Genomic DNA, 11,258 nt, shown 5'->3' on the forward strand with positions numbered 1-11,258 from the left:
GGTTCATACCAGAAAAAAGAATACTGTGATCAGAGCAATGATTTCTAGTGTTAACTACAAATGACTCACATTTAAAAAAAATTGTATACAAAAAAGTTCACCCAACATATCTGCAATGCCAATCAAAAGCAGAGAACAGTGCCCTGGGATGGCAGTGTTGGAGTAAAGCTGATGGGACCCAGGCTCAATTTATAGAATGTCAGTGATTATCTACTTTGACTTCTGTATTCTACAGTTGGGAAAACTGAATTTTCATACCAAGGAAGTATCTTTCTCAAGGTCACAGCAGATGAGTGAGTCTGAGTCTCATGAGGGTGGCCACAGCATCTAACTTGTTCACATTTTATCATCACCACAGAGCACAATGCCTGCTACACAGTTGGTGTTCTACAAATATTTTGGGTGTGTTGATGAATGAACAAATGAACACATGAATGACTGAATGGATAAGTAAGACAGTGTCAGAGCTAGGCTAGACTATACTTTCAGGAATAGAAGTGTATCAGCATCTAATTAGTTTAGGATAGTGACTTATTCCGTTACCACGAATTCCTCAGAAATCTTCTTGTTTGAGTGATGTTGGTTGCAGACACAATGCCAGGTGCCCATAGAAGCTGATACACCATGCAGGCATTTTGAAGTAATTTTCATTCTCTTTTATCTTTTAATTTATCAGTGTTGTTGCTTATCAGTAGACTTCCAGGTGTTGAAGAGATTTTTTTGTCAGCTCCATCATGGGACACTCAAGTTAATGAACTGCACTACACATAACATTACTCACTTTATGTCTTCAGGAATGGCAATGGGCAAAGATTCTTGTTTCTACCCCACCCCCAGTTATTTGAACACCCAATAACAGCTATGTGGAGCAATTATAATGCTCATTTCAAAGGCAGTTTTTAGAAATGAAGAGGAACAGGAGAGAAATAAAAGTGGAAAGGTGAAGGCTGTGAACATTTAAACTGTCTGATGAAAGAAGAAAAGCTTTTAGACTTGTTATAATTGGAATGGCACATGTAGGTCTCAAAGGAATATTCAGGCAATTGGAAAATACCTTTTCAAGTATAGGGCCAAGGAAGGAAGTCAACAGCAGGTGTGGTTGTGTAAACAAGTCAAATTTAGGTGAAAGAAGAGCAGGCATGTTTCATTATAGATTCCTGGAAGCCATTCCCTGCAGATCTAAGTAGGTAATTGAGAGTGACATTTAAAGTGGCAGGAGACAGTCTGGGCAATAGCTTGCATTTTCCACATAGTCAGGTTCAAGTGCAAGACAGGTCTTGTAAACAGAGTGCATGGCAGTCCTTTGTGATAGAGGAGGGGATCACTAAGACTGCTTAGGGACCCAGGTAAACTTCCAGCCTCCCTCTTCATCTCGACGAACAAAGGCTTGTCCCTGGTGGAAGGAGTGAGTTTTCACATTACAGTGAGGGCTCAGGGATGTGGAAAAGGCCATCTCTGTCTTATTGGGTGACACATCAGAAGTATAGTAAGGAAGAGTTTGTAGTCCTCCTGGGGGATTTGAAAGTTGAGAAAGGAAGTGAAAATCTTCCCTGTGGCTGGCAGTGCTGTGTGAGGGGGTTGTTCTGTCACCTCCATAGTCAATTGGCAGATCTTCCCCGGAGGCACCGGAATAATCAACTGCATCATTCAGAAACTGGGGAAATGTGCTTGTGGTCCGTCTGGGATGAGATGACAGGGCACTGTAGTTAGCTGATGAGGTGTCATCAATGGTGTTGAGGTCTTTCAACCCCAGTGTTTGAAGAACCCAGGGATCCACAGGGGGCCCAGGTTGTTCACAGTTAGCAAATTCACTAGAGAGGTTTCTTTTGGCATTTTTATGATGGGGAATCTCAGGAGGAAAATATCTTTGCTCTTTGGGTTTCCTCTTCCCCTTTCTGAATTTTCCACGTGCTTTGGAGAACCCATCTGATGACAGCAATTTCTGGGGAAGTAATATTTGAAAATACACAGTCAGATAATCAACATCATTTTCTTTAAGACTGTCAAATATTTACTGGTCACCTTAATTCCTTAGAAAACTTGATTAAATTTATATTTTCACATGCAAAAGCAAAACTCGTTGGATTAACTTCTGCTTTTAAATCAAAATCTATGATGACAAGTTACCACCTAGAAATTCCAATTCATATAATTTTACTAGTCATTTAAAAGTTGAAATGATGGGCTTCCCTGGTGGTGCAGTGGTTGAGAGTCCGCCTGCCGTTGGAGGGAATACGGGTTCGTGCCCCGGTCCGGGAAGATCCCACATGCCGCGTAGTGGCTGGGCCCGTGAGCCATGGTCGCTGAGCCTGCGCGTCCGGAGCCTGTGCTCCGCAACGGGAGAGGCCACAGCAGTGAGAGGGCCGCGTACCGCAAAAAAATTAAAAATACAGCATTTAAAAAAAAAAAAGTTGAAATGATGTCTTTAAAACTTCAGTTCCGGGAAGTAATGATTATTATTATTATTATGGCAATAATAGCAACTATCATGTATTGAACACGGGTTATATGCATGATCTCATTTTATGTAGATACTATTAAACCCTCCTTTAATGAGGAAACTGAGGCACAGGCACATTAGTGACTTGCTAAGGATCATGCAGCCTAGATTTAAGCCTAAGGCACCTGAATCTAGACAGAACCACTGATTACAATTCTACATAACACTCTTCCTCTAATTTTCCTAACCTTCACAGCACTCCCATGTGGTATGTATTATATTATTCTAAATCTTGCAAAATTGAGAACAAGAGAGAAAAATTGCTTAATTAATATCACTTACTAATTTAATAACTGTGCTTTTTCACAGAATGGTGGCTGGAGATAGGACCCCAGGCTAATAACTGTAAGCTGTGCTCCCTTTTTTTAACAAAACTAACTGAATTCTAAAGGCACTAAATATAGTGTTTTTTCTTCTCTGAGCTGCTCTATCTGGGTAAGAGTCGTAAGAAATATGATCGATTTAGATAAATAATGTAGCTTGTCTAGAAGTAAGGTAAAGATTGATGATAAAACAATAATGGTAACAGAATGGCAGACAGGTAACAAAAAATACAAAACCCCAAAAAGGAAGAACAACAAAAAGGGACTATGGGCAAACTATGCTTGAGTTAGAAACAGTTCATTTTAAAAGAGTAAGAATGAAATGTTCATGAACAGATAATGTACTCGGCTATGTCTAATTACCAGTCAAGAGATGTGGGTTCCAGCCATATTTATAACATTTTAGACATGGAAAGATTCTTAAAAGATCTTTTAGCCCATACACTTACAAAGAAGTAAATGAGGCCCCAAGTGGGAGAGTGACTGACCTAAAGTTAAACAGATAAAAGAAACGCATGTCTCTCGGATCTAATTCCCGCTCCAGCGTCCCATCCAACTCTATCTTTTGATTAGCCTCTGTTGTCTCAGCAATCCCCTTGACTGGTTTTTGATTCTTAAGCAACTCCTTTTGTAATATATGCTAAAATCTGCAATCTAGATACTTCAGGGAAATGATATATAAACATTGTTGTGAAAGTGCTATATTTCCTTCAGAAAAATTTGCCCATCCTATTGGCGCATTTCAAGGCACATTGCTTAATACACTTCTTACACTGAATCAAGGAGTTTTACCCAAATGGTCTTCTTTCTCAAATCACTGCTCTGTCCTTATAGAGGGGGTCATCACATACCTTGGCTTTTTCCTCAAGACATTTAACTAAAGCAGAATTCAGGTATTGTCTGAGATGATTATTCTCTTCATGTAACCTAGCGAGTTCTTCTTCCTTCTGCACCAGAGTATCTTGGAGCTGCAAAAAGCAGACAATGGTGAAGGCTGCTCCACTATATTGACTTTGTAACCTTATAATAATGCCACTGATCCTTAACCTACTTAAACTTGATTATTATTCTGTTTGTTTTATGAACTCAATCTCAGGGATCCCTCGTCCTCAAAGGCCTAAGTTCAATCTACACCCACTTACCACTTGATTGTTCAGTTTGTGCTCTGAATTTTTTCATTGCAAAGTGTTTGAAGAGATTAGATGACTTTTAAAATTGTAACCACAAGGGGATCGGGAAGGTATGTAGGAAAATGAGCTGCGTGCAACTGTTTAAATATAGAAAACGGTGTTTAGAAAGGTTTTGCTGAACTTCTTCCTTGCATGTTAAAAAAAGAAGAAAGAAAAAAAGATGTGGGTTGGCTTCCCTCAGTCTCAGGTCAGTTTGTACGTCCACTAGATTAAATTACTCTCTCATAAATAACAACAAACAAAATAGGGAAAATGAAGCAATCTTTGCAAGAACTTTTACAATCATCATCCCTTGTCCAAGTGATGAGCTGTTTATGGTTTAAAAATACTATCACACTCATTCTATCATTTGATCTTTCCACCAGCCCTCTGAGGTAGGCAGCACAAATATCTCCATTTCATAGATAAGAGAAAGGAGGATTTGAGAGGTCATACAGCTAAAATGTGTAAGGTCAGGGCTTGATTGAAGGTCTTCCTAGAGGGTTTTGGTCGTTGTTGGTTTTGTTGTTATTATTTCCTGTCATGGTGATCACCTAACTTTGACTTCTCTGTGGACAAATGTCCATTTTGGTTCTAAACTGACAGTCAATGAACTGAACAAGGGAAAAGAAGCCATGTGACATTAAGGTATGATGTTGAGAATGAACTGCATGGAACATGGCCGGTCTCATGTTCTGATTATCTACACATACCTGCTTGTTTCTGTAGAGCTGAGAGGAAAGCTGAGCCTCTTCCCATGAACACGAATTAAGAACAGGGAAATTCGAGTCACTGGATGATTCTATGTGAAAACACCAAATGGGTAACTGAGAAAACACACATGCAGTTTTTGTGTAATCAAGAACTCACTGGAGGATTTCGGAAAGGTAATAGGTTCAATTACCTTTCTAACATTAGCCATTGCCTCCACATGGGAAAATAACATTTAAAGTTTTCAGAAGGGGCAAGCATGCTATGAAAGAAATATTTATAGACTATATGCCAAGGTGGCTACAGAGGTGAATTTTTAGGAGTCAAGAGGTCAACTTCCTTCCTAATATATATATTCCTGCTGGCTAAATTTATAAAGACTGTCCTATCTGCTTTACTAGTTCATGCAGATGTTTATTGGTCCCACCCTCAAGTAGGCCTACATTTCAATTCCGCTATGTTTTCCAAGTTTTTATCTTATTTTCTAAGCTGTGGTGCTTAATGATATAGTGTTTGGCTCCAGAATCAAATCCTATTTTTGTTTTTGTTTTTGTTTTTGTTTTTGTTTTTAAATCCTATTTTTGATGCTACCATTTTTCCCCAGATGAAAAATTTCTGCCTATCTGCCTATCAGTTAAGCCTGAGAGAGAGTATTTATTCAGAATTCTATGGAATAGCACTTTCTACTTCAAAATAATTTGAACTTGCTTCTCTGAAGAACTCATTGAAAATCTCAAAACTGTACCCAAACTCATGTATTTCAAATGCCATCATCTATAAAGTGTTTTATGATTTTTCAAAGAGATTTTGTTGTTCTTTTCATATTTGACAGCAAATTATGCCTACCAATAAGAACTATGCTTGGGCATGCTAATTTGGTTTACTTTTAGTTTCTTTTCCTCATCTAGTACAGTTCTGACTCTTGCTCTCCTCTACTTCAACTAAAATATTACTGAAATATTTCTGATTAAAGTGGAATGATGGGCAAGGAGACAGGAATAAAATTTTATACACTCTTTGGTTTCACATTCTTGGGCATTCTGTTTTCTGTGTTTCTTGCAGTAGAAAGCTAAAATTGAATAACTTCCTTCCTTACATATAAGTGTGTTTCAATATTTGGGGGCTTTTTGTTTGTGTCTTTTCTCAAATTCAACAAATTCCTGTGGTAGAACCAACAGTCCAGATATTGAATTCTGAAATGCCTTAGAGTTCTTCCAGAAACTTGAGCGTTAATCAGAAATTCCTTTAATAGTTATAAACACTGTTTACTAAGCCCCAGGGCAAAATTAATGTGCAATTTTCCATCAAAGTTATACTTCCCTCCAAAGTTGAAGTCTTCTTTAGGCAAAAAGGAATCATTTTCTTTCCACTTATAAGACACTATTCATAGAATTTCCTTTATGAAATAAAAGATTAAGTTAGTACTTCTCCTTGCTTCTCTCTCATACCCAGGGAAATTTTCCTGAATACCAAAAAAAAAAAAAAAAAAAAAGCTCTAACTGGTATTTTAATTCCAAAAGCATCACAATAGTATTGTTTATATAACATTGACCCAGACCCATACTTTCTCAGTGACTCTGAAATCTCCAAGAACTGTAAAGTATAGGGAGAAATACATATTGTACAGTGAGCAACGGGAAGAAGCCCATTTTCACTATTTGGCAAGTACACAAAAAGCAAGTTATTAGGTTGCAAAATACAGGAGTCTTTGGGCTTTCTTAAACTTTACATATCATCCCTTCTTTTACAGAGTTCCAGCCCATAATGCCTTGCAACTATGAGTACAGGAAAAGGGCTTCAGATCTACCAGGAAAGCAGAAGAGCAGAACTTACCCTGTGCCTGTGGTGCTTGTTGGGGCTCTCTGTTGTCCAGGAGACCAGCAGCCCAGAAAGAGACCCAAGTCTCCGTGGAAACGTCAACACTAGATTCTGACGTCGTACCGGAATACGGGCAATTATAGCTCTGGCCTCCTACAAAGTACTGGTCTTGGCAAGGCAGAACGGTGTTCTGTAAAATTCAGTATGTGGGAGGTCCCAAGAGATGGGGTGATGAGAATTTGGAGGGAGAAAAGAGTGGGAGAAAGAAACAGAAAATATGCGCAGTGAATAAAAAACAGTAAAGGTGTTAAATATAGATCCCAGATTGATTCTGAGTGGTCCAAATATAATTACTAAAAAGGAATCAGCTCCTTGGTTTACCCAGTACTTTCCTTAGGTCCTCTCAGCAAAGAACAGGCTAGTATTAGATGGACCAAACTTGTAAATATCTAGGAGTAGTCTCTGTTGCCAGGTCTGAGGCATCTAACAGGCTACCCAAGATCTAAGTAAAAGGAATTCTACTTAATGAGTGAAACATGTAAGAGCTACTTGACTCTTTTTAGCAAATATCTTAATTATATTTCTAACAACCTTAAATGACAAAGAACTTAGAATGCTAAGGCTGAAATGGACAGAACACGTCACATAATCTAACCTCCTTATTTTCGTTTTTAGTTTCTGAATTATAAACTTGCTCCATTCCTCCCTTCCTCCTACCTCTCTTCCTCTGGTTTTAAATGCTACTGGATACTACTGAAACAGGTTAGTTAGCAGAGACAGGAAGCTCTAATTAGGTCTCTCCACCACTACATCTCAATGCCTTTCCAAAGTTATCTTGCTACTACTAACTGCCTGGCATGTATTCTCTACTGTGTTCTGAGCCAGTGAACACCCTCTTGCCCCAGCTTCCTCAAACCTCAAACACACAGTCTTTCCAAACGTCCAGTTAGGGGCAGGTATGCAGACTCCCTGGGTTAATTTGTACAACCGCCCATTCCTAATTATTTGTCAATGTTTAATCAGGTAAAAGCCATTCATTTCAGCAGAGCCCAGCTTTGGACAAACTCTTTGACCACGACAAGTCTTTTGTTGACTTGTGAACTTTCTCAGGCATAACATAAACAGAGAGAAAACAAATAAAAAGAGGAAAAAAGAAAGTTAAGTCAATTAAGTCACACTTTGTTAACATTCCCAATAAGTTAAGTTTTGAAAAAGTCCAGTCTTGAAGCAAGTCCAGCGTGGGCAGTGCAGACCAAAGAAATTCCACCAAAAGTTTATCAAGTGCTATTTTCTTTTATTCTGAAAGCATGTTTGTAGGCTCTTCCTCTGAGGTTATTATTGGAATCAAACCTGAGCTATTATGCAATTGACATCTGAGAAGGAAACAAACCCCAAATACCCCTAGCCTCAAGTTCAAGTGTTTGCAAATATGTGCATAATCTAGAGAAAGAAGTGGAATGAAAAGCGAGTACAGGTGTAAAGGGAAAGTTGGGAGAAAGTACAGAGAGTAGAAATAACAGAGAGGACGAAAGGATGAAAGAGAGACAGAGAAACAGAGACAGAGAGAAAGCCAGGAGGAGACAGGGGAGAAGAAAAGAGAGATGGAGCAGGAAGGAAGACCTGTTTTAATTGGCAGGTAGCAGAGAAATCTTGTTTCCAAGGTGGAAGAAATTCTAAAGGCAAAGCTTAGTAGACCTCAGAGACCCCCGGTTTCGCCAGCGGACTAGCTAACGCTGGCTCCTCACTTACCATCTTGCCCTGGAAGAAGGCGCTGCAGAAACTGAGCCCACTCTTAATTTTTCGGGAAAGCCGGTGGGAGCTTTAAATGGGACTGAGGGGAGGAGCTAGGAGAGGCGAGTTCTAATCTAAGGGAGCTCCGGGTGACGCCCGGGGCTCCCGGCAAGCGCCGCCCTCTGATTTGGTGCGAGGTTTAACAAGCTGGTGACGTGGGTCAGGAGACATCTGGCCAAAGCCAAAGTCACTGCCACTATCGGCGACCGCCTCCCGAGACCTGGGACCCAGCGGGCCGGGGTCTCGGGCAGGCCCACGGCGCTCCGCCTCCGGGTGCGCAGCGCGGCTTCAAAACCCGCGCCGGTGCCGGCTCGCCGCGCGTCCCCCGGGGCCCCGGCGTCAGGACCCGCCGTGACCGCGCCGCCCGGACGGGTAGGGCGATCCCGGCTCCTGCCCGCGCGAGGCACGCAGCTGCCGGGCAAGGCGGGGCGCACAGGTTGGCCCGGGAGCCAGGGTGTAGGGTCAGGAAAAACGCAAACCAGCATCTCGGGGTTCAGAGCGGCGCTTGGGGAACCCTTCCAACCCCAAGGTTAATACTGCTCATGGGTATTCTCTGGCCACTTGATAAATAGCTTGCTCTATGACGTTGCGATTGATTGGCATTTTCCTTCTATATAATGTCTCATTTTCCCCAGCTTCTGGAGTGGGTGTGAAATGTGGAGGCGATCTGTATCCATTCTACAATGTAAGCTTCAGGAGAATAGCGGTTTCTGTCCGTTTTGTTCACTGCTGTCTCCAAAGTGCCCGGAACAATTTCTAACATGTAATGGGTGCTCAATGAAGAATGAATTAAGCTACAAATGTAGGAATCTCAAGTGTCTGTCTCTGTGTTGGTCTTTTCTTCACAACTACTATTACAGAGTGAATTAATATAATTAAGAAAATTTAGTGTTAATACTTCTCAAAGTGTTTTATTTCTGCCATTTTTCCTCTTGCATTTTATTCTCACCATTCCTATGATGTTATATCCAGAGTAGAAAAACGAGTAATATCCTTAAAACTATTCATCTACCACTAACAGCCAACTCTTATTTCATCTGCAATAACCCAGGAGGCTGGTACTTTTACTGTCTCTGTTTCAAAAGATAGTGAATGAAGCACCGAAGGTAAATTTGACCAATGTTCACACAATTAGGAAGTGGCAGACTGGGAATCTGAACCTCTGGCTCCAGCATCCATGCTAACTACCATAATTATAGTTTCTGACTCTCTTTGACGTCTTTCCACTGCACGTTATATTTATGTAATGGACATTTTCATGGATTGAACTGTGTTTCCCCCAATTTTATATATGTTGAATCTCTAACCCTCAATGTGACTGTATTTGAAGATAGGGCCTCTAAAGAGGTCATGAAGGTTAAGAGGTCATAAGGGTGGTGCTCTACGCTAATAAAACGAGTGTCCTTACAAGCAGAGGAAGAGGCACTAAGGATGGCATGCACAGAGAAATGGCCATGTGAGGACACAGAGAGAAGGCAGCCATCTGCAAGTCAAGGAAAGAAGTCCCAGGAGAAACCAAAAACCCTGCTGACACCCTGACCTTGGACTTCCAGCCTTTAGAATTGTGGAAAAATAAATTTCTGTGGTTTAAGCCATCCAGGCTGTGGTTCTTGTTATGGAAGCCCTAGCGAACTAATACAAAGTGAAGGAATTGAGAAAAGTTCTGATTCTGGTCTGCAGAGTCCTTTCTCTAAACCGGTTTTAACCTTTATTCATTCAGCCTTGTATTTACCATCCATAGCATTTAGCAGTGACTAACAGCAGATGCTCAGTAAGCTTTGTGTCCAAAATTAAGAAAGAGATGGAAGAGGAAGAGGAAGAAGGTGTCAGACTCAGTAGAGTCCTTTTATTCTGTTCTAATACTGTTTATTCACACTTTTTTTTTTTTTGCGGTACGCGGGCCTCTCACTGCTGTGGCCTCTCCCACTTCGGAGCACAGGCTCTGGACCCGCAGGCCCAGCAGCCATGGCTCACGGGCCCAGCCGCTCCGTGGCATCTTCCCGGACTGGGGCACGAACCCGCATCCCCTGCATCGGCAGGCGGACTCCCAACCACTGCGCCACCAGGGAAGCCTTATTCACACATTTTTAAGTGACTAGTACCAGATTTGAAGATCACTCCCTGGAAGTTATTACCTGAGTCACTCAACAGGACTCATTTCATTCAGTGACATGAAAGAGTGGTCCCCTCTCTGCTCTCGCTGCACAAAGGGCAAAGATGCCCTGGCAACAGTTCAAAATTGATTTAGGTGGTAAGAATCAATGATCTTGTTCAGGGCAAAGAAAATCCTAATTAGTTTTGCAATGAGCACCTGGGGCAAGAAAAAGGAGGAGGGAGGTTGTTTTGTTTTTGAAAACTGTCATAACTGAGACATGTAAGCCTTTGGGAGATACAATTTCTTGACTCCAAAAATGACACAAAACAGGCAATTGAGCAAGCATGGTATGACATAAAGGGCATAGGCTTTAGATCCAAATATACCTGGGTTCAAATTCCTGCTCTACCCTCTGAGACTAAGTCACCTGAGGCTATATGATGGTCTCCAAATCCTCAGTTAGCTCCTCTGGTAAATTAAGAAAGAAGTACCTACTTGAGCGGTTTGTTAAAAAACTGACCACTAATGCTTGAACATTCTTAATTCACTGCCTAAATCATGACTAGTAGCTATTATTACTGTTAGGTGTAGAAGACTCCTTCTTTGAACATATATGCTGCAGTGCCTTGCCTATTAAAAATAACTAAAAATACAAACTACATTTGTAAAATTCCAGGGGTTTTTTTGAGGGGTAGAAATATTTTTAAGAACTTTTTGATGGATTTTCAGCACATAAATATTTCATAAATCATTAATTACTTTAGCTTAGTAAGACTGGAAATGTATATGGTGGCAGAGAATCTTTAAACAGTAAAGAGCTATTGACAATTTAACATAAATCAGAAGGTAAA

General features: G+C 40.7%; 1 protein-coding gene across 1 annotated transcript; it reads right to left on the bottom strand.

The window, feature by feature from the left end:
• Positions 1 to 1,109: 1,109 nt before the first annotated feature.
• On the bottom strand, positions 1,110 to 8,273 carry GMNC (geminin coiled-coil domain containing; the record flags this gene model as incomplete). The annotated part of the gene is made up of 5 exons (XM_082655302.1): positions 1,110 to 1,942; positions 3,675 to 3,791; positions 4,706 to 4,794; positions 6,537 to 6,711; positions 8,217 to 8,273. The coding sequence occupies 5 exons, from the start codon at positions 8,271 to 8,273 to the stop codon at positions 1,325 to 1,327; spliced, it is 1,056 nt and encodes a 351-aa protein (XP_082511428.1). The 3' UTR covers positions 1,110 to 1,324.
• Positions 8,274 to 11,258: the final 2,985 nt, after the last annotated feature.

This window comes from Grampus griseus (assembly GCF_964374135.1).
Source record: "Grampus griseus genome assembly, chromosome: 5".
Taxonomy (NCBI): Eukaryota; Metazoa; Chordata; class Mammalia; order Artiodactyla; family Delphinidae; genus Grampus; species Grampus griseus.